The 24,125-nt window shown below is 40.0% G+C and overlaps 1 protein-coding gene across 2 annotated transcripts in view; it reads left to right on the plus strand.

The window, feature by feature from the left end:
* Positions 1 to 24,125, plus strand: part of LOC132820861 (lebercilin-like protein) — a 68,416-nt gene that overhangs the window by 26,036 nt on the left and 18,255 nt on the right. Inside the window, exons 3-5 of one of the 2 annotated variants that reach the window (XM_060833211.1) lie at positions 11,068 to 11,161; positions 18,981 to 19,090; positions 21,167 to 21,269. In XM_060833211.1, the coding sequence (XP_060689194.1) occupies positions 11,068 to 11,161; positions 18,981 to 19,090; positions 21,167 to 21,269 (307 nt within the window). Of the gene's footprint in view, positions 1 to 11,067; positions 11,162 to 18,980; positions 19,091 to 21,166; positions 21,270 to 24,125 lie in introns of those variants that run through there. The other variant, XM_060833212.1, reaches the window with a different exon arrangement.

Here is a 24,125-nt window from a genome sequence, read left to right on the forward strand (position 1 = left end):
CTATCTTATGGGTGAGAAAATGGGAAACTGCATGTCAATGAGGTCTTGATGCTTGCACATAGGCCTCTCGCTGCCTACGGCAAAAATCTTGTCTCACATTCAACACTGGGTTAGACGTTTTCCTCTTTAAAGAGATAAATCTCTTTACTGTTAATCTCACATAATTGTCCCAACTTTCTCACCAATACCATGTTGTTCAGGCATTGGGAAGATACTACACTGTGTATTTTATGACAAAGTCACTGCATTGCTTTTGGTAGTGGCTGTGTTGCTCATCTTAGAGATAGTGAAGCAAGTTCTGGTACTCCCGAGATTGTGCATCTGATATCAATTACCTCAGCCTCAACCAGAGAGAGATCCTGGCCATCCTTACCTGTAAGTTTCAGTCTTCTCATATCATGCCGTGCATTTACCCACTGAAGGTGACTTATTTGATCTCTTTTCATTTCTAAACATCGCTTCTTGTTGCTGCAGTATAATTTGTCATCAATGTGTTGTTTTTTGTTTGAATCCTGTTCAATGGAAAAATACAGCTGTTACTTTAGCCTCAAGTCACTTAAAATGAAATTGCCCAGTGCCTTCACTATTTCACAATGTTTTTACATATTAAACCAAACAAAACCTTATCAGTAACAAAATATACTTGTGTTTATTGAATAGAGGTACACTCAGAGAATAGGGTTGATGAGCATTCCGATTGCTTTAGCATGGAAATAGCACTCAGATACTGGTCAAATTCTTGAACCTTAAATTCTAGGATCGCTGATGGCTCAGTAAGAATAACTGAATAACCTGGAGAGCTGAAAGACTCCGTGATTAATTCCCAGTCTGTGAGCAGTTTGCTCTGATTATTTTTGGTCAGCTCTGGATCTTCTCTAAATGGTCAGCTTCGTCTGGACAAAGTGATCCAATATTCTCACTGCTGAATTTTGCTCGGCCAGCTCTGCTGGATGTGTTTTCCTTGACATAAATGAAGAGGGACAGGAAAGATTATTCCCTTTGACATGGAAGAGTAGCAAACATTGTATCATTTGGTTTATTGGTGCGGTTTTGGGGATATTCCCCTACACTTAAACCCAATGTGTAAGTAATGTACATGTCAGCTTTCTGATTTTAGATTAAAAAGGCATAATTTATACATAATTCAGCAAGTTGTCATTGCATGGATGGAATTGAAGCATGGAATTCTAGGTGTGAGAATAGAAGGTGTGCTCTTTGGAATTTTTCCAGCTCAATTCACGAAGCCTGTTTGTTTAAGGTGCATCCAAAATAACAGGAGGGAATGTGAGTTTGCATTACAGCGTATACATTCTTCATGCCATACTATATTGAGGCAGTATTTTCACTAGTGTTAACACAAGACATTTATACAAACAAACCTTATCAGTGTAATAAGTCACACGGGAACAGGTTATAGTCTGACAAGTTTATTTGAAATCACAAGCTTTCAGAGCACTGCTTCTTCATCAGGTGAAGTGAGAGAGAAGTGCACTGGAATTCATCCACAAACTCCAAAATGTCAGGAGTGAGCCCAATGGGCCAAACAGTGAACCAGAACAGTTGACAGAGAGGTCCACAATGCAGCAATCAAAAAAGAAAGTCAAATTGTACCCCTCCATAAGGCCACTGCCCTAGGCACATGTGCTTTCCTCCACTTCACTTGAAAAACTTGTGATTTCAAATAAACCTGTTGGACAATAACCTGGTGTTGTGTAACATCTGCCTTTGTCCACCCAAGTCCAATAACAGCAACTCCACATCATGGCTACTTATCAACACATATGAAAGTTTCATTTGGTTCAGGGGATCTAAGAGGCCATTACTTATACGTCGCTGATAAGAAGGCAGCATTATTTCTTAGTGATGTAAAATTTAAAAAGTACTTGTTCACTAAAATCATTGCATTTTTGTCAGCTCTGTTCAAAGTTGGAACGGAGAGTCTGAAGCGCAGTTAGAACAGATCTTTGAGATGGGAATTTGAGGCTGCAAATATAATTAAAAATTATTCTGAATCTAAAACATGCATTGTACGGGGCTGGGAAAGAGAAATTAACAAATTGTCTCAATTTGTTTTCATTCGAATTCCTAGTAATTTACTCTCGTTTTTGCTTCTTTGCGAATCAGATTCCGAGTCACACAAGGATGACTCCGCATGTAGTTCCTGAAAGATGCTAAGGGAGGCAGCAATAATCTGCAAAATTGTCCTCAACATCCATGAGGCTGAAAGGAAACAATCTGCTAAGGTTCACATTCCACTCAGTGTGAGCGATTGCCAGGTGAAAGGTTCTAGTGTGGATGTCAGTTCAGATCCACGATCTGGCTCAGATGTTATTCCTCCCTCAGTGCCAAATGGCACATTACTACTGTCGACTCAGGGCGTTGGTAATCACAGTTATGTAATATAGACAGCCAACAATTTATTGCAATTTTCTGACAGATTTTGAGAAGCAGCAGTTTAGCTAAGCTACATTAGTAATTAGATAAAGAAAATAAATTGTCATCAGGAATCTCTCACTAAGGAGAATGATTGTCACCTAGGAAATTCCATGTCACTGTCCATGGAGTCTGTGGGTCTTTACCTGGCGATTGAGCCTGATTATAGAGCCACATCTCCAACAACACTTTTCGCAGGTGTTTCTGGGAGGCCGAAGTGGTTCGAGATTGCTATTTCCTCCAGGTAGACACCTTGTGTGGAACATCTGTAACAGAGGAGTGATGTTTCACATCAGCAGAGACATGGTGTTTGACAGAAAGTAGATCCAGTTCCATTGACAAGGAAGCCTCGATGACTAGGGATCGGCCTCCTGCTGCAGCCTTCATCTGCCATCTCAGCTGTTGATATCACTTAAATATCTTCCACTTGGATCACTGTTGAGGATTTGTTTTGTTTTGGATTGCACTGTGTCTGACTCCTCCCCTCTGACCGTACTGTCATGGATGACCTTGCCAAGAATTGAGAACGCCTGACAGCATCACACTTGGGATCAACAGAACACTCAAGTCTCTCCACAGGAAGGAAGAAAGGAAACATATTACCAGTGACTTTGGAAGCACTTTACCGGTCCCAGAGCTCCCATAAAATGGAGGATTAGGGGCAACGCATTCCCACATCCCAGTGGTCCAAAGCCATTTTATGATGGTCTTTGCTAGTCTTCAGTGGTCATGGTACTAATAATTTTTCATTTTCCCTCAGGCTGACATAGAGGAATTCCTGGTCTTATCCTAGGTGTGGCTCATCTCCCTGGATCTTCTTGTCCTTCTCCACCCACCTTCCCTGTTAATTTAAAACTTACATTGGGAATTGGCCATCAGTGCTATGTCAATGATCAATTTAAACCCTCTTCATCAATGGCCATGGGACAGCTACTAATGAGTCAAATGACCATTGACCCCTTACCTGCATCCATTTAAAGGTTAGTTTTCATTCCTTCTTAGACCAAAACCTTACTTCAAGACATTGCGTTGATAATGGAGTAGGGTAGTGCATGAGTCAAGACTTATGGCTTCTCTGTTTTCATATAGAAATATACTTATTTGCAGAAGGCTGGTTACTTATGCTACAGTTATAACATTATATATTATATCACATAGGAAATTTCAAATTTGGAATTCTGAATTAACACTGATTTAATCCAATTTACCCCCAAAACACTGTTCAATCTTATATTAGAACATTACACACTGGATGAGATACCAGAAGAATTACTAATTTGTATTGAAACAAAGAGGAGAAAAAGAGGTAGAAAAAGACTATGTAGAACTTAAAGTGGCTGCTAATCCTGCAACTTTGAAACCAGTCCAATACTCAGCAGTATTGTGGCTAATCCGACGCACTCACAGCTCTTAGCTCCTTCATCTAACAAACATTTGCCAAGCTTAACCTTGAATTAATTCAATGACACAGCCATCATTGCTTTCTGATGAAGAGAATTTCACTAACTAATGACCCTCTCAGAAAAGGAAAAACTCTTGTCACCTCAGTCTAACAGGGAGATCAATTATTCTCAAACTGTGTGCCTGTATTCACTCTTTCAGCTCCCCTAACTATCTGATATACTTCAATAAGGTCACTTCTTATTCTTATAAACTTCACTGGGTATAAGCCCAATCTATTCAATCTTTCTCATAAGCCCATTATCCCATGAATATATCAAATGAACCTTCTCTGAACTGTTTCGAACATAAAAATGATTTAATTATCCAAATGAGACCAAAACTGTAGAGTGCATTAGATATGGTCTTACCACGGTTCTGTGCAGCTTCAGTAAATCTTCCCTACTCCTTGCAATAAATGACAGCATCCCATTTGCTTTTCCTAATTACTTGCTACACTTGCAAAATAACTTTTCTAATTTGTGCAGCAGGATTCTGACCTCTCTCCACTGTTATATTTTGTTTTGTCCTTTACTTTTTCACGGTATGGCCACCTTTTATTGCCTTAAACTGAATGGAGGAAGTTAGGAGTTAACCTTCTGTGGGCCTGGAGTTACATGTAAGTCAATCCAGGTAAGGATGTCAGATTTCCTTCTCAAAGGGCATTAATGAACCAAATGGGATGTAAAATAGTCAATGGTAGTTAACATGATCACCACTATTGAGACTATGTTCCATATTTATTAATTAAATTCAAATTCTGCCAGCTGCTGACTTTTGTCCCAGAGGATTAGCCCTGGGTCTTTGGATCTCTCTCCATTAAATAATAAACTGCTATTGGAAATAGTTCATATTTTCCCAAATCATACTCCATCTGACAAATGATTGCCCACTCACTTACTCTATCTATATTCCTTTGTAGACTCTTAACCTCCTTCTCACAACTTAGTTTCCTATTTATCTTGTAGCAAGTTCACTAATTGGCAAATTTAGCTCCATTTGCACTCAGTCCCTTCATCCGAGTCATTGATATATTTTGTAAAATAGTTGAGGCCCCACCATGGATCCCTGTATCACTCCACTGGTTAATCAGCCTGAAATAGAACTATTTTCCCTTGTTAGCTAAACAATGCTTTATCCTTGCTTGTATGTTAACCCCTGCATCAAGTGTTCTTAAACAGGAATGAAAAACAAGAAATCAGACAATGAAACACTGTGGGTAATCTTGATACCTACTAGAATGTGAAGACTGCAGGTGCTGGAGGTCAGAGTTGAGAGTGTGGTGCTGGAAAACCCAGCAGGTCAGGCAGCATCCAAGGAGCAGGAGAATCGATGTTTCGGGCATGAGCCCTTCATCAGGAATCCAGGCTTATGCCCAAAACATTGATTCTCCTGCTCCTCGGATGCTGCCTGACCTGCTGTGCTTTTCCAGCATCACACTCTTGACTAATACTTGATAGCATCAGGCGCATTGACAACGGTCAGCCCACTCATAACTTCACCATCTGAATTTGACTTGCTTATGCTCAGATTGCTTTTCCCCAGTGAGCTTTGGTGCATTTCTAAGCTACAGGAGGAAACACAATCGCAAAAGCAAATATGATGTGATGCATGATTTGTTTTAAAATTTATACCTTTTCCCCTGAAAAATAAGATCAAACTCTGGCACGTGCAAATTGAAAGTCTAATAATGAACAACAGTCATAAAAGGAACAACAAGTTTCCGATATCAGCATAGATACAATTGGCAATCCTTGCTGGGTTACTGTTCCACCTGTGCTAATTCCTTTCTAATAACTCATCCAAATAGTCATTCAAATGTTCTAAAATGTTAGCAGGCTGTTCACCATGACATTACCACATTTGTTCACCTTCAATGTTTACACAGACGCACACCAAGCTGGAGTTCCTAATTAGCAACCTGGAGCAGGAATTTTGGCCAGCTTCCCATTCCTAATTTGGAATATGATGGTAGTAGCACCATCTCTAATAGTACTGTAAACCTTAACCCCAACAACCCACCCTCCCGTCCTGGCACCTTCCCCAGCCACTGCAGGAATTGCAAAACCTGCACCCACACCTCCTCCACGGCCCTGAAGGAGCCTTCCACATCCATCAAAGTTTTACCTGCACATCCACCAATATCATGTATTGTATCCGTTGCTCCCGATGTGGTCTCCTCTACATTGGGGAGACTGGACACTTCCTAGCAGAGCGCTTTAGGGAACATCTCTGGGACACTCGCACCAATCAACCACACCGCCCTGTGGCCCAACATTTCAACTCCCCCTCCCACTCAGGCGAGGAAATGGAGGTCCTGGGCCTCCTTCATCGCCGCTCCCTCACCACCCGACACCTGGAGGAAGAACGCCTCATCTTCCGCCTCGGAACACTTCAATCCCAGGGCATCAATGTGGACTTCACCAGTTTCCTCATTTCCCCTCCCCCCACCTCACCCCAGCTCCAAACTTCCAGCTCAGCACTGTCCCCCGACTTGTCCTACCTGCCTATCTTCCTTTCCACCTATCCATTCCACCCTCCTCTCTGACCTATCACCTTCATCCCACCCCATCTACCCGTTGTACTCTTTGCAACCTTCCCCCACCCTCCTCCTCAACCTATCACCTTCATACCCACCCCAATTCACCTGTTGTACTCTATGCTACATTCTCCCCACCCCCACCCTCCTCTCATTTATCTCTCCACCCTTCAGGCACTCTGCCTGTATTCCTGATGAAGGACCTTTGCCCGAAACATCGATTTTCCTGCTCCTTGGATGCTGTCTGAACTGCTGTGCTTTTCCAGCACCACTCTAATCCAGAATCTGGTTTCCAGCATCTGCAGTCATTGTTTTTACGCTGTAAATTTAACTGCTAACTTATCACACAACACGGAGAAATTAGCGTCCTCTTGATTTCAAATGCCTTGAAATTCACAGGGTAGACTTGCCAAGGTCCCAAGGGACCTCTCAAACATTAGGTACAATTCTAAAATTGGGTTTATTTCTACATAGCTGAAAAGTGTGTTGCTGGAAAAGCGCAGCAGGTCAGGCAACATCCAAGGAGCAGGAGAATCGGCGTTTCGGAATCATGGAGTCCTGCAATGTTCAGACCAACCAAATTTGGACCCAACAGGAACAACCAGTACCTACAACAAATCCGAAGCCTCCAGCATCTCATGCTCCTTGGATGCTGCCTGACCTGCTGCGCTTTTCCAGCAACACATTTTTCAGCTCTGATCTCCAGCATCTGCAGTCCTCACTTTCTCCTACTTTATTTCCACATACTCTATCATTTGAGTTGCTAAGGTCCTTCTTCACCAAATATTATTCACTAATTAAGAATTTGTCAGAGAGAATTCCTAGGATATTTGATCCCACCTTCTAACTCAGGAGGTATCCATACTTTACACCCCTCACTCTGACAGAATCAAAGCCAGGGATCCTCCATATTGGCACAGGTTTGCATATCATCATCGTGAATGTCTCAGAGGGGAAAAAACCCCGGAATTTCTGCCTCTTATTACTCTGCTCCTGCAACTGCACAACATCCTCACGTATGTGAATAAACTGGATTCCCACCACATTCCTGGCACAGTCTATGAACACAGAATGAATGAGAGTAACTCTGGAATAATTCTGTGCAATGATGTGCTTTGAACAAAAATTAACGAGGATTCACAGACTAAACTGCCAGTCTGTAATGATGTAAGTCTGTGTATTGTCACTTTTCTGTTGTTGAGATTCCTAACACTTTTATAAATCCCTTCTGAGCAACTTGCTTCCAGATCTCCTCTGTCAGTTGTGTGCAGTAAAGCAGCTGGCCAAGGCATGTAAGTCTTACAAGTGAACAATGAAAGGAGAAGGCTGTGCTGGCTTGCCCAAATTACTTAATCTCCCTTTTACACAGACAGTAAGTCTTGAGCCGAGAATTGTAAATTGTCCTTAGGTGCATACATTGGTCCTACTTTAAGAAGCCTCACCCACTTGGTACACACGTCAGGAAACTGCAGATGTGCACCAAACCATTTTCCATCCATTAAAATTAATGAGAGAAATTCATGGTGAGAATGCATTCAGAGTTTTTGATGTGTATTATTGCTAGCAGGCATGAGTGCGATTTCATAACCATAGCCTATAAACAGGTAATTCTGTTTTCCCCTCTTGAGATGTGTAACGTGTGACGACAGGTTTTCAAAAATAATTTTCCACCTGTAATCTCATCTCAAGCTGAGGTAAACACCAATGGGGATCAGCAGATCACTGGCATCTGTACAGTTATAATGTATGATTTTATCTCTCTCCCTGGTGGGTTTTCATCCAATAGCTACGACCACAATTTTACCAGCCAAAGGGGTGGTGTCAGCCAGCCTAACTACTAGTGAACCAACTGACCAATTAAATGGACAATTGATTCCCACTTAAGAACTGATGCAGTGGTAGCCAGGATTTATCCAACCACAGAGTTACCAGCTCACCTCACGCCTTGCCAACTTAACACCAAGAAGATCCCTGACTCAGCTGCTATAACTTGTCTTGACTTTGGCACAGGACCTGAAGTGGACACTGCTCCTGGTGACACTACTGGTGCTAGAAAGTTGTCAGCCTCAGATTAGCATCAAGCTCTCTGAAATGGAAATTCTTATTTCTGAGGTGGAAATTCTTGTTCCTGAGGGGAAGTTGTTCCTGCACACCTTTCATAATTGGCATCTGGGCAGATAATGACAGTAGGTACTTGGTACCGTGGTTTATCTGGTTAATGTACTGGTCTAATAAACAAACTGAATTTGGATTTCAGCAGTATATTTATCTCAACCTGTCATGAAGTGGCTTTGGGCCCATCCAGCACTGGTTGAACTGCCAGTAGTCCTGGTACTGAATCTTCATTTATATGTTCTGTGGCATAGTGGGTAGTGTCCTACCTCTGAGCTGGAAGCTACATGATAAAAATGACTCCAGGATTTGATGGCCATTAGAGGTGTGTTTGTAACAAGGCCAGTCAGGTGAATTATAAATCTATGAATCCTCCCCATTGCAGTAAGAGCTGGACAGGCCTTGATGTGGAGTGGACCCCTCATGTTATAGCCCTTGGCAATAGGTTAGTGATCTGTTCCAACAAAATTCAACTAAAATAGACATAAGCATGTGCTTTGTCTGCCATTAAGCATGGGGAAAACAATATATGTTTGAGTTGTTCACATGTATAATCATCTGTTGAATAGTCTGTCAGGAAAGTAGGTCTGCAGGAACTGCGGTGGCCCAGAAAATGCACCCTCCTTTGTAAGCTTTGGTCAACACATGGAACAATAATCCAATCCTACCACTCAATGTTCACATGCAAGCTTCAGCAAGAGACACTGCCAAATAATCAGCAGTAAAAACTCTGTCCATTTTCTTCCCCTTTATGATGTAGGATTCTGATGCCAGTATTGCAAGTCTGGAGTGACCCTGATTAAGGCCAGTCAACTCAGGGCTGAACTTGGGATTTTCCTGGTCTGTGTGTTATTGCATGTTGGCATACTGAATAATTGGGATAACCACTTTCTTACAGCAAAACTTCTCAATTCTCATCTTCAAATGTTTATCTGTGTCCCCACTTAACTAAGAAACGTCAATTTGTTTTCTTTTAAAACAATGTGCATTGCAACATTCTACAGCAGACAGTTCTTGTGTTGGATTTTTTTCTTGATTAATCCTACTTTAGCTCTGATAAATGTTATTATTTTTGTCATCATTAGAGACTTCCATGTAACTACTTGCTATTTTAACGTTGGACTGGTGCAGCATGTGTAAGAGTAAACAGATTGAAATCTCTATAGGCTGGCTTAGAGCCAGATATTCTCAAACAGGATAAACCAAAGTACCTGTGTATGATCTGTCACACTAACACTCAGAGGCTGTTTTACCCAGATGGTGTGAATGGGATTGTTAGGTCATGATGTTGTATGTATTTCAGAAAAGGTAGATACATGTTTCATCTGTGTGACAATCTCATTTTTCGGTAGACCCACTACAAAATACTTTTGAGACTGGTGAAGCTTAGAACCTTGGTGCAAAAGTCTAACACGTCTTTAGGTTTTGAACCAAACTGCAATAATAAATGCTCACGTTTTCTACCCCACACTCCATTCAAACAATAGTTTGTTTCATTTTAAACTCTTATGATCCCGTTCCCATCATCTACAGATTCTTCTTATATTAGGTTGGCAATCTGTTCTCGGAGTTGCAGCAATAATTACATCAGTGTTGGTCTTTTTAAAAGGTTACTACGCCCTTGAGTTTTTTTTCCCCCAGAGAGGGGGTAATTGGCCGGCTCCAACTAGGCTGTGTTTGAAAGGTTTATTGTGGCCTTTTTTGTTTACCCCAAACAAATAATGCCTCTGGCCTAGGGCTTTCATTTTTTTTTCAAAAAGTACAATCAAAGGGGAGTAGCCATCTAGCTGTGTAGCTATCCTTTGTTTAGATTAGAGCTTTTGATTCAGTTCAACAGCAGTATGTTAAGAAAGGCTGATGGGGCAAGTCCAGCCAAGTACTCTCTCTCTCTCTCTCTCTCTCTCTGTAATGCCAAGCCTGGTTTGTTTCATTTTCATTCTTTGTGCTAAGGGATGTGTTTACCCTGTATTGGGACTGTTGCAAATAGTTTCGGAATGGCATTATTAAGTCAGGATAGTCTGTTGGTTACTTTAGATAGGATATGTTATCCGGTATTTTCTATTCTTTGTGTTTCATTCCGTAATTTTATAAATAAATTCTACTTGTTTAAAACTTGGTCATCAAATCAGCTAAATCACTCCAGGAATATACACTCCAGGACTATACACTTACCTAAATAAATAGCAAAGTTACGGTCTGGGATACCTGATTGAAAATGTTTTGAGGGATCGGGCCTGGTTCATAACACTTAAGATGAACTAAAACAGTCAAGGTTGGTTTGGTGTCAAAACCCACAGCTCCCTTGTGAGCAAGCCAACCCTGCATCATTTAATCCTTTCTGTCTGCCATGGCAGCCAAGTTCATATAATGAACTTTGCAATAAATCATAAACATGCTGCTGTTCAGATACTTGATCTTTGTATTGCTTATAAAATGTAATACAGAATTCTACAATACAATGCGTGGTGCTTCTATTTAGATGAAATTTCATATGGTTGAGTATACTGTGCACATTTCTCATAATAATTGTCTTTTTTTCTTAGGAAAAACAAAGGCAGCTAGGAGTGAGAAACATCTATGCTAATCGGATGCTGCTGGATCATTCAAAGAACAGTCGGTCATCAACAAGACATAAAGGTAGATTAATCTATGTGTTTTCACACAAAGTTGTTCCATAACATTTTGTCAATAGATTCAGAAGTCAAACCCTCATGTGTTTCAGATCCATTGTTGAATATATTGCAGAGTTAGCATAGCACTGTCAGGAAAGGTATGGTTCAAATCTCTCTCTAAGGCCTCAATATTAACTCTCTATGATGAGCAGGAGAGAGTCAAGGAGGTTAGATATTAAAGATCAGGGAACAGAACCCAACCCATCTCAAATGATCTTTACCATAGCTTGGAAGAAAGGTGAGGCTTCTCCATTGTATTTAAATCATGCTCTACACTGCATTTGGGGGCGTGACTTACGTTTAACAGGTAATAGCCATGTTTCCCAGGATTAATGTTTCAGCTCTGTAACCTTCTATCAGAATCTTAATGTTATTTGTTCTCTCTTGTTGTGACTAGTGGCCACCCCACACTTGCTGCATTACCAAACTTGATTTCTCCCAGTGATTAAAAACCATCTCTGATAAATTAGGTATATGTTAGGCTGGGAAAAAAGAAGAAAATGTTCATGGAATTCTGGCTTTATCACTAGTAGGGCATCTGGGTCCCTCAGATATCAGGATTTTAGATGAGCTGCCTCATTCCTCTACACCCTTCCATATCCCTAAACATACCTGAGCTTATGACTTGACCACAAAATCTAGGCAACACTTCTGTGAAGGAATGTTTGAGATGTCATCTTCTGATTAAGACATCAAATCGGGTTTCTGTCTAACTGTTTCAGTGGTTCCTGTTAGAGCTGCCTTCATAATCTGTTGATAACAGATTGCATTGTCAAGAGTCACAGTCTCAAAACTCGCTAAGTCACGTTCTTCATTTTAATATTTAACTTTGGAAATGTCTGTGAAACTAGCTCTACATGACTGTTGTAATTCTCTGACACAATGAAGAATGCAAAACAAAATCTGCTAGTTTCTGAAGGGTTGTCTGATGACCCCCTTATTGTGTTTAAATGGACTACTACCTTTGCCTAATTCGTTAGGCATATCCATAAAGACTCTTACCAATTTTTATATTTGCACCATAGAAAGTATTCTATCTAGTGTATCACGGCTTGGTATGGCAACTGCTGTGCCCAGGACCATTACAACCAAGAGAGTTGTGCATCACGCAAGTCAACCTTTCATCCGTTGACTCCATTTATACTTCTCGCTGTCTCAGAAAGGCAGCCATCATAATCAAAGACACCTCCCACATTGTTTATAATCTCTTCCAATCTCTGCCATCAGGTAGAAGATACAAGTTCTTAAACACACATACCAACAGATTCAAGAACAGCTTCTTCTGTGCTGCTATTAGACTTCTGAGTAGGCGTCTCAAATTTTAAATTTAATACTTTTCTTCTTGGGTGCACATTCTCTTCAGCCATAACATTACATTCTTTGCTCTTCTGTTACTCCAATGCACTTTGTATGATATATCTGCCTGTACTGCAAGCAAAACCTTTTACTATATCCAGGTACATGTAACAATAATAAATCAAACCAAATCAAAGTTATTGAACTTCAAAATAGTTAATTGAAAGTGAAATGGTTTGGGCCATTTGAAAATTGAGTCCAGCCTATCTTTAACTTACTCTACCACAGCCTGTGCAACATGTGTGATCATTTATTTGTAATATTCTTCAAAGAAATTTAATTTTGAAAAGGGAACAAATTAAAAACTACTTTCTCTAATTGTTAATGAAAGTAATTCAACAAGCGTGAAACAGGAAAGGACAGAACAGGTAATAAAACCAATTTGTCGAGCTTTTTGATTGTCATGCCAGACTCATAAATGAGATTTATTATAAATTTTGAAGAATCATGAAGAGTTGCAGCATCATTTTAATGATATACTATAAACTGTGCACAAGATGGTGCTAAAGTGCCATCACAAAGCAAAAGCTCATTGGGATAGAGTTAAGCTGGGGATAGGTAGAAAGGGTGGTTGGAGAAATACATTTTAACTTAATTATGAGAGTATAAATAGTCCCAATTTTTCACACATTATCAAGTCAAGCTGTTCACTTAAATAATTTATAGCACTTATTTTCTTCTGATCAATATGATACAGAATCGGTGTTCTTCATCTGAGTGAAACCTTGTCCTTCTGCAAGGCACTCTGCTGTTGTGGTTGGCTAAGAATCTAAATTAATTGCGCAAGCAGATTAAAATTATTGGTGTCACTCAAATACACAGCCACCTACAGGAAATCCAAGCAGGTATTACTATCGACATCTCTATGCTTGGTATTAAAATTACCTACAATTACTCTGGAAAATACATAAGCTAGAAGGAAGATGGAGTGGAATACAAAAATGGACACCGAACGTGAATTGAAAGATTAGGTGATCTTACTGAAGCCATGATTAAAGAAAAAGGCCTTTGGAAATGTAAGGAGAGGAGAGCAAAATGCGAGCTTATTAGGAGGAGAATTCCAGAATACGGCACTATGGTTACTCAAAGCTTTAATATTGGTGATGGTACCTTAGTTGTTTGGTGGTCAAAACTTGAGTTAAAAGGCATGTTTGGCATTTTGCAAGAATACCAGTGTCAAGGGAAAAAAAGTTTTGCTGAATGAGAGGAGAGTGCTGATTGGCTAGCAAATGAACTCTGATTGGTAGAGATATTGTCATGATGAATAACAGTTAACTGCCAGCCTCAATTTAAAGACAAAATGTTTAGAAAACCCGTGTCTTTTTTTCAGCAATAGCGGTGATAGTTGGCTGCTGAGGGCTGAAACTGCAGAACCAGTGACAATATTACAGAAGGATACTGAAATAAATATGCACGAAGATAGGATACCAAGACAGGAAAATGGATTAGGGCTGTGTCTCAGAAAGAGTTTGTGAGGATATATTGCAAGGTCTGGTGTCTGGAATGACCTGTAATGCATTGGATCTGCAGTTGTAAACTCACAGTGTGAAACTGTGTTTTCACACTATTGAACTCCGAGAATAAGGACATGAATAAAATGATGGATTTGACTGCAATGGTGTTGAGTTTCTGGCAAAAACACTGGCTCCAGGCTCATCCAGGCTGGAGGCTGAATGTCAAATAAATACACAAGAGCACAGTGGATTTTAGGGTTCTGTTAAGAATTAAAGGTCTTCTGGTTTTAGTATATCTCTGGATTTTGTTTGTAGATAATAACTCAGAAATTGCAGAAATGGTGAATTTCATTCAGAAAGGCATGAATTAGATTTTTCTACAAAAAAAAATATTTTTACACCATAAATTATTTGAAATTTGTCTTGATCATAGCACAACCAGGTTATTTGAGCAGCTGTAATCTGATCATTAGGTCCAGTGATGTATCTCCTTAATGAAAGTGATTAAGGATAGATGAAGAAATAAAGCAAATAATAATGATGAATCAGAGTGAATTATAGTCAAATAGGATATAGGTAAGAGATTGAAGTGATAGAAAGGAAACATAAGAAAACAAGTTGAGAAGCCATTAGGAAAAATTGTCGACTTCTGGGAATAGTAGACTACGGTTTCATTATTCCTGCCAGAACTTTCAAACTGGAGTGGCATGTCAGGACCATAACTAATGCTACTTTCAAGCCTTAGCCATGTTGTGCCCCAGAAATAAAACAACATGGCCCAACTTCTAGACCTTTGTATGCATTTGGCCTTTTCCAGGAATGCCACTATTGAGATTTGGAGAGTTAAAGCGGCAAATTCATACTCCATCATTGACACGTGCTGAACTCCAATGCAATATCCACCATGTTGTTTCAGAATCTTATATGGTGATCACAACTAAGATAATCAACACAGCTACCTGATGATGGAACAGTGCCATGAAAGCTAGTACTTCCAAATAAACCTGTTGGACTATAACCTGGTGATGTGTGATTTTTAACTAATGTATTTAAAATGAAGAAGTTTTCAACTAAAAGAATGAACTACACCTTCTCAAGAGCAATTAGGCCTAGACAATTAATGATGGCTAAGCCTGTAATATTTAGAACCTATGAATGACTTAAAAAATGACTCCATGCATGCACATACATGCTTATACTCATTTCCTCTGTATCACCTTGACTTTCATTACCTGTATTAGCTATAACGCGATTCTGGCCCCAATAGTTTGAATGGCATGACTATTGTGTGATTTTCTTTTAAAGTGAGATCGCACAAGCACAGAATTGTCGTGTTATAACAGAACTGACTGTACAGTGAAAAGTATTCTATCTCCACAATCTGGCACCATTTTGAGGTACAAGAAGAATAAAAGAAAGGACTTAAATAGAGTTTATCTTCATAGACCAGGGTCCCAAACATAGCTACCATCTCTACAAGGTCTCCACACTGAGCCTACTGCAGTCAGGAGTCCGTGATCTGCTATTGCTGTAGCTGACGCCTCACTGCCATTCCAGGGGTCCACAAGACAACACACAGGCAGCATTCCGTACTGCGCTAAAGTGTCATTGTGGTTCTGTTCGCCGAGCCGGAAGTTTTTGCTGCAAACGTTTCGTTCCCTGGCTAGGGAACATCATCAGTGCTATTGGAGCCTCCTGTGAAGCGCTGCTTTGATGTTTCTTCCGGTATTTATAGTGGTTTGTTCTTGCCGCTTCCGGGTGTCAGTTTCAGCTGTAGTAGTTTGTATGTGGGGTCCAGGTCGATGTGTCTGTTGATGGATGTTCTTGCCGCTTCCGGGTGTCAGTTTCAGCTGTAGTGGTTTGTATATGGGGTCCAGGTCCATGTGTCTGTTAATGGAGTTTGTGGATGAATGCCATGCCTCTAGGAATTCCCTGGCTGTTCTCTGTCTGGCTTGTCCTATGATGGTAGTGTTTTCCCAGTCAAATTCATGTTCCTGGTTGTCTGAGTGTATGGCTACTAGGGATAGCTGGTCGTGTCGTTTTGTGGCTAGCTGATGTTCATGGATGCGGATTGTTAGCTGTCTTCCTGTTTGTCCTATATAGTGTTTAGTGCAGTCCTTGCATGGTATTTTGTAAACTACATTAGTTTGGCTCGTGCTGGCTATTGGGTCCTTTGTTCTAGTGAGTTGTTGTCTGAGTGTGGAAGTTGGCTTGTGTGCTGTTATGAGTCCTAAGGGTCGCAGTAGTCTGGCTGTCAGTTCTGAGACGCTCCTGACGTATGGTAGTGTGGCTAGTCCTTTTGGTTGTGGCATGTCCTCATTCCGTGGTCTATCTCTTAGGCATCTGGTGATAAAGTTGCGTGGGTATCCGTTTTTGGCGAATACCTTCTATAGGTATTCCTCTTCCTCTTTTCGCAGTTCTGGTGTACTGCAGTGTGTTGTGGCTCTTTTGAATAGTGTCCTGATGCAGCTTTGTTTGTGTGTGTTGGGGTGGTTACTTTCATAGTTAAGGACTTGGTCTGTGTGTGTTGGTTTCCTGTGTACCCTTGTGGTGAATTCTCCGTTGGGTGTTCTCTCTACTAACACGTCTAGGAATGGGAGTTGGCTATCCTTTTCCTCGTCTCTCGTGAATTGTATTCCTGTGAGTGTGGCGTTGATGATTCGGTGTGTTTTTTCTATTTCTGTGTTTTTGATGATTACAAAGGTGTCATCGACGTATCTGATCCAGAGTTTGGGTTGGATTTGTGGTAGGGCTGTATGTTCTAACCTTTGCATAACTGCCTCTGCTATGAGTCCCGAGATTGGTGATCCCATGGGTGTTCCGTTGATTTGTTCGTATATCTGATTGTTGAATGTAAAGTGTGTGGTTAGGCACAGGTCTAGTAGTTTAAGTATGCCGTCCTTGTTGATAGGTTCGGCCTCCTGTGTTCTGTTATGTATGTCCAGTAGGTTGGCTCTTGTTTATCTGGCTAGGGTTTTGTCAATTGATGTGAACAGTGCCGTCACGTCGAATGATACCATGGTTTCTTCTTTGTCTATGTGTGTATTCCTGATGATGTCCAAGAATTCCAAAAACGGATACCCACGCAACTTTATCACCAGATGCCTAAGAGATAGACCACGGAACGAGGACATGCCACAACCAAAAGGACTAGCCACACTACCATACGTCAGCAGCGTCTCAGAACTGACAGCCAGACTACTGCGACCCTTAGGACTCATAACAGCACACAAGCCAACTTCCACACTCAGACAACAACTCACTAGAACAAAGGACCCAATAGCCAGCACGAGCCAAACTAACGTAGTTTACAAAATACCATGCAAGGACTGCACTAACACTATATAGGACAAACAGGAAGACAGCTAACAATCCGCATCCATGAACATCAGCTAGCCACAAAACGACACGACCAGCTATCCCTAGTAGCCATACACTCGGACAACCAGGAACATGAATTTGACTGGGAAAACACTACCATCATAGGACAAGCCAGACAGAACAGCCAGGGAATTCTTAGAGGCATGGCATTCATCTACAAACTCCATTAACAGACACATGGACCTGGACCCCACATACAAACTACTGCAGCTGAAACTGACACCCGGAAGCGGCAAGAACAAGCCACTATAAATACCGGAAGAAACATCAAAGCAGCGCTTCACAGGAGGCTCCAATAGCACTGATGATGTTCCCTAGCCAGGGAACGAAACGTTTGCAGCAAAAACTTCCGGCTCAGCGAACAGAACCACAACAACGGACACCCGAGCTACAAATCTTCAACCAGACGCTAAAATGTCAGCCTGGACTATGTGCTGAGGTTTGGGATTTGAATCTGCTGATACCCTGGCTAAGATAGTAAATGTCATTAGAAAGCCAAATCTGGAACACTGAAATTAAAATGTGAATATTGGAATGAAATAAATGAGTATAAACTAATTTTAGGGCTGTGATTAATAAATCTACCTCAACACAGAGGGACACCAACACTTGGAATAAGCTTTCAAATAGGATTGTAGAGTCAAAGGCAATTGATGCAGTTAAAACATATTGGTCAAATGATGTTCCCTATGTGTAATTTTCCTGCGATCATGTGTAATAGTATCCAATGAGATCGAGGATTCAGTTTCATGCCAATAAAGCCTTACAGCAACACTTTTTTTCTTAGAAGTCCCTCTGGACTACTAATGTAGTTTAGCCTATTTTTCTAATCAACCTGTTCCAAGATATTATTACACACCTTTGAAGCAGATGGGACTTAAATGCAGGCAAACAATATTACTTATTGTATCAGCATGGTGTTAACAAAATTAGCCCCTAAAAATTCAGTCGGTATTCAAACGCTGGATTTGTGCACGAGATCAATAGATTTTAGAAAGAGGAAAAAATTGACATAGAATTCTTTCTTTTGCAATAAGTAAACTTTGCCTACCTGCCTCGTCCTCAATCAGTTCCAATCAATCAAATTTTGTCACAAACCCATTTCCACTTTGTGCCTTCCTTTGTAATTAGCCCACAATGTTTTTATTATTTAAATGGATACATTCTGTTTTACTTAATAGCAAATAATATGAGCCTTCTAAGCCATTTCTAAATTCAGAAATTTAAACTTGTGTCCCAGGGTTAATAAGTGTATGTCATCAGAGTTGAGGATCAAATTCTATTGTCTCAAATAGCTTTGTTTACATTCCCAGTGTGAATGAATACCTATTATTCCTATTTAATTAGACTTTGTTTTTTTTTATAACAAAATGACTTTTTCTATCCTGCTTCTTAATCCTCTGTATTTCATAAAACTTTACAGTATATGGCTTTGTAAATTCACATGCGCTGCAATTAAAAAGACAGTAATGATGATTGAATGTGCTGCAATGGAATAAAAGCTAAATATGTATAAATTTCACTTGGATCTGGACTATGGTAGGTTCTGTAGCAATTCTGCAGTTGCACTTATTGTATCTTTTTATCACACAGCTGAAAATGTGGCCAAAGCAATACAGACAGAAGAATCTTTGTCTCCTATCACTTCCTTTTCTCCTCATAATGTCCTCCCAAATTTAGAGAAGAAGTCTGTACATAGTGAGGTAACCTTTTATTGAATTTCTATTTCAACCAGACTTCAGATGTAACATACCCTGTCATTTGTCAATTAACTGATACAAAGTGATTTTCATAGTAGTTGCACTAAATACCAAAGAATACTTTATTAATTCCAACTGGCACAGATAATTTTATTATAGTGGTGATTAAGTTGATAAGTTCACTTTTCAGTTACAACTGACACAACCAGAAGGACCTTGATTTGTGTTAACTAGCCTTACAGAGGATTATGGTTGGGCTCTGACATTGAGTTAAGGGAAGAAAGGGAATGATATTAAATCAGGTTATTCTTGCTGATTATTGCAGAATTCTTCATTCCTGCAGAAACGTGTGTACACGTGTTGAATAGCTCTTTTACACTCACTGTTTAGCTTATTACTAAAGACTATATAGTGTGAAGTTTTGAAATTTGTCAGATTACTAACATGAAACTGTGCCTTTAAGTAAAGAACTAAGTTATGTCAAGTTAAATGGCGCACTGATGCAATGGCCATTCAGTGTGTTAAATCTGTATTATTGCTTGAAGGTAAATTGTGCTATTGAATTAAGTAAGTCCTGTCCAAACAGCTGTTTTGTATGTTCACCTTGCTGAGAAATAAAGCAGCTTAAGCTCTTTTATGTTACAGCAGTAGAGTCCCTATCCCTGGACTGGGAGGCCTGGCTTTAAGTCTTATTTGCTCCAGGGGTGTGTAATAACACCTCCAAACAGGATGACTAGGAAAAATAGGTTAAATAAAAACACATTTGAAATAAAGCAGTTTGAGCCCTCTTGTGGCATAATGATAGCATGCTTACCCCAAAGGAGGAGGCTTGGGTTCAAGTCCCACCTAGTCCAGAGGTGTGTAAGACATCTACGAACTGATTGATTAGAAAAATAGATTATCTTTTAAAAAGCAGCTTATTGATTTGAATCTGGCCTTGTTTCACCAAATCTTGCTCAGAAACTGCCTTCTATGATATTGAAAATATACACACTCAGAAAAAAGCAAATATCCAGTCCAGCTCACAGGAAATCTAAAAGTCAACCAACATAAAATAGCAAAATCTAGAGATGCTGAGCAGGTCAAAAGGAACAGAGACATAAATAATGAGTTTATTGGCAGAAGTCAAAAATCATGAGATCCGTAAGAAAGAATGGAATTCAGAGAGAAAGATAATCTCAGTTAACTGAGGTTTAAAGGTGAGGGAGTAAGAATCTATGTAGGGAGAAGTGTTTGACAAGTGAAAGAGTAGAGAGTGTGAGAGCAGAGTAGATTGCAGGAACAAAAATACAAATTTGAAGTCAGAGATTGGCGGCATGAAATAGAACCGAGAAAAAGCCAACATAAGCCAACAGAGACTCTAGACCTGGGACTCTACCAAATCTTAGTACGTACTTTAAAGAACGGGGTAGTATTGTTAGATTTAGCCAATATTTGAATTTTTAGCCAACATAAGGAAAAGAAAAATAAATAAGCCAGCTGACTCATGACATTACTGAGCAGAAACAAAACATCTCTCAACTGTCCTGCTGACAGTGCAGACTCTGATATTAACATATATATTATTTTCAGGGCATGTGAAGTAACATTACAATCAAGCCTATGCTTGTCTTCAATGCAATTTAATTTTAGAATACAACATTAGACAAAAAATACAGGAATTCTGATGCTATCCTTCACCTGAGTGAGATTGAAGAGAACTGAAGCATTTCCCACAATGCATTCTGATTGAGGTCTTCTAGCTTAGCACATACCAGTGATAGACCTGGGAGAATTGGGTCTGCACTAAATTATCAGGCAGCCACCATGGCTTCGTACTTTATTATTATTGCTCTGCCTCAAGTGAATGAAGTGTGTTACAGAGTTTTCTGCTGCGTACCTTGATTTTTGTTGTGTTTGTTTAATTGAAGTGAATGACAGCAGCAGTATGATGCCCAGTCATGTAATGAAACTCGGGATAGTTGAAAATAATGCCTTAATAAAAATGGTACCACACTGCTGTTATCACACTGCCCTTGAGATCACACTCAATCAATATACAAAAATACAACTATTTTAAAAATAACTATTTTACAACAGAAGGAAGCACCAAATGAAGCTAATGAAGATTGCAAAACATCAAAAATACAACTCAGAAAGGAAGAGACTGAACTGGATTTTGAGATGGAAAGACTAAGAAAAGGTGAACCTTTCATATTCTCTGCAGTAATGCACCTGAACTGAAAGTAATCAATTATTAGAGATGGCATGAGGGACAATAACTACATCGAATATGTTTTTAATTTTTGAGCACTAAAGTGCTGCACCACAGAGAGTACATTTTCCTAAAATCATCATGGTCTTCATTTGCTATACTATTCAGAGAAGCTGGACAGAGATCAGGAAAGTGGGAGCGGTGAAGTTTGGGTATGGGAGAAGGAGAAAGAGTAACATTAGAGCTCTCTTGCAATAGAAAGGTCCACTATCTGACCAGTTTTCCAGGAATGAAAGATATCCAAAAGAAACAGGGAGAGGTCAACTCTCTCTTTGGAACGTAAAAGTTCTATGAAGATTATGAAGCTGCACTTGTGAAAATAAATTCATTTATGGAATGAGGGCATTGCTGGCTGGCCACCATTTATTGCCTGTCTCTAGTTGAGAAAGGAGGTGATAAGTTGTCTTCTCGAGCCGTTGCAGTCCACCTGCTTTGGGTTGGTGAGTGGCTTGGAGGGGAACTTGAAGGTGGTGGTATTGATATGTATCTGCTTTTGTTGGTGACAATTAAGGTTTTGCATTTGTATAATTATTAACCACATTTGCTGGTTTTACTCTTCACTAATAATGATCATATGAATAATTAAAAACACATGTGAGTGATAGCCTTAGAGTCATAGATTCATGTAGCACAGAAACAGACCCTTCTGACTAAGTTTTTTAACTTAAACTAGTCTCCCTTGCCTGCGTTTGGTCCATATTCCTCTAAACCTTTCCTATTCATGTACTCATCCAAATATCTTTTAAATGTTGTAACTGTACCTGTATCTTGCGCTTCCTCTGGCAGTTCATTCCATATATGAACCACCCTCTGTGTGAAAAAGTTGCCTCTCAGGACCCTTTTAAATCTTTCTCCTTTCGCCTTAACAATATGCCCCCAGTTTTTAATTCTCCCACTCTGGGGAAAAGACCTTTGCTATTCACCTTATCTATGCCCCTACAATTAACTGTATAATTTCTGCCCTTGTTTGTTTTACCAGAATGCAGCATCTTACATTTATCCAAATTAAACTAATTTGCCACTCCTCAGCCCATTGACCTAATTGATCAAGATCTGTTTGTAATCTTAAGTAATCTTCCAACCTTCCAACTTGGTACCGCCTTCTTGAACTGTCCTACCTGTCCATCGTCCTTCCCACATATCCACCCCCCCCCCCCTTCCACTCTGACCTATCACCATCAGGCACCACATTCATCTAACTATCTCATTCCTAGTTACTATTCCCCAGCCCACCCCCCCTTCCCCCATTTATCTCTCAGCCCCATTGGGCACCAGTTCCCCCCATATTCCTGATGAAAGGTTAGTGCTCAAAATGTCAACTATCCTGCTTCTTACATGCTGCCTGACTGGGTGTTCTTTTCCAGTATCACACTTTTTGACTCTGATCTTTAGCATCTGCAGTTCTCACTTTTTCTTAATCTTTTTCACTGTCAATTATACCATAAATTTTGGTATCATTTGCAAACTTACTAACTATGCCTTCTAAATTTTCTTCCAAATCTTTTAAGTAAATGACAAACAATGATGGACCCATTACCAATCCCTTTTCAACATGTTTGCCAAGGGTCCGTTAGTAGTGGTTTAAATAACTATGGGGAGCAGGATCCTGGATCCGTTATTTTTGCAAGACTAAATCTAGAAGTCAGATGGATTGACATACCCTTACTTAGAGTTGGAAAGTTGAGTGTATTTTGTGTTCTAACATTTACTAAATTCATCCAAATCCTTGATAGCCAGTGGCTCCACATCAGTAAGATGTGAAGAAAATTATCTCTTATTTTTAAAAAAGGAACAAAATTTTTGGTTTGGTTATCACAGCAATTTCCAGAAAGCTGATTCCACTGTCAGATTCCAGTATAAACGACCAGAATGATATCACTGTAGAGAACACTTTTTTTGTTATATTCCACATGTTCAACTGTTACAAATCCTACTGGTCACCTTATTGTAAAGAAGGGGAGGATTGGACAATATAATGGCTCAGCACAATAGTCCTTCAACTCTGGTATTTGGGCTTAACGCTGCCTCAGAATACTGGAGTGAGAGCCTTATGTTCCAGCATGGTTGTAACTTAGCTAGAATGAACATGGTCACCACAAGGCTTGGCCACAACCACAAAATAAATTCCTAATTTCCAATATTTAGTGATATCTTACTTTGAGGAATTGTAAGAATAGATATTGTAGGGAAAGGAGATGTCATCGCGATGTTATATGGCCTGGTATTTGGACATTAGGCAGCAGAAAGAAAGGCAGGAAGAAAGTTTTATTTGTTAGCCACCTCATTACTTCTTCTTGACATCCCAAAGGTATTTAAACCTCCTGAACTATTTTCTATTGTACAATTGCCATCATAATATAGGGAAATACCAATCCTTTGGCTGTTTTCCCTGGAGCGTCAGAGGTTGAGGGGTGACTTTATCAAGGTTTAAAAAATTATGAGGGGCGTGGATAGGATAAATAGGTAAAGTCTTTTCTCTGGGGTAGGGGAGTCCAGAACTAGAGGGCATAGGTTTTGGGTGAGAGAGGAAAGATATAAAAGAGACCTAAGGGGCAACTTTTTCACACAGAGGGTGGTACATATATGGAATGAGCTGCCGGAGGAAGTGGTGGAGACTGGTACAATTGCAACATTTAAGAGGCATTTGGATGGGTATATGAATAGGAATATGGGCCGGGTGCTGGCAGATGGGACTAGATTGGGTTGGGATATCTGGTCGGCATGGACCGGTTGGACGGAAGGGTCTGTTTCCATGCTGTACATCTCTATCTTTCTATGACTCTA

This window comes from Hemiscyllium ocellatum, chromosome 12, assembly GCF_020745735.1.
Source record: "Hemiscyllium ocellatum isolate sHemOce1 chromosome 12, sHemOce1.pat.X.cur, whole genome shotgun sequence".
Lineage (NCBI taxonomy): Eukaryota > Metazoa > Chordata > Chondrichthyes > Orectolobiformes > Hemiscylliidae > Hemiscyllium > Hemiscyllium ocellatum.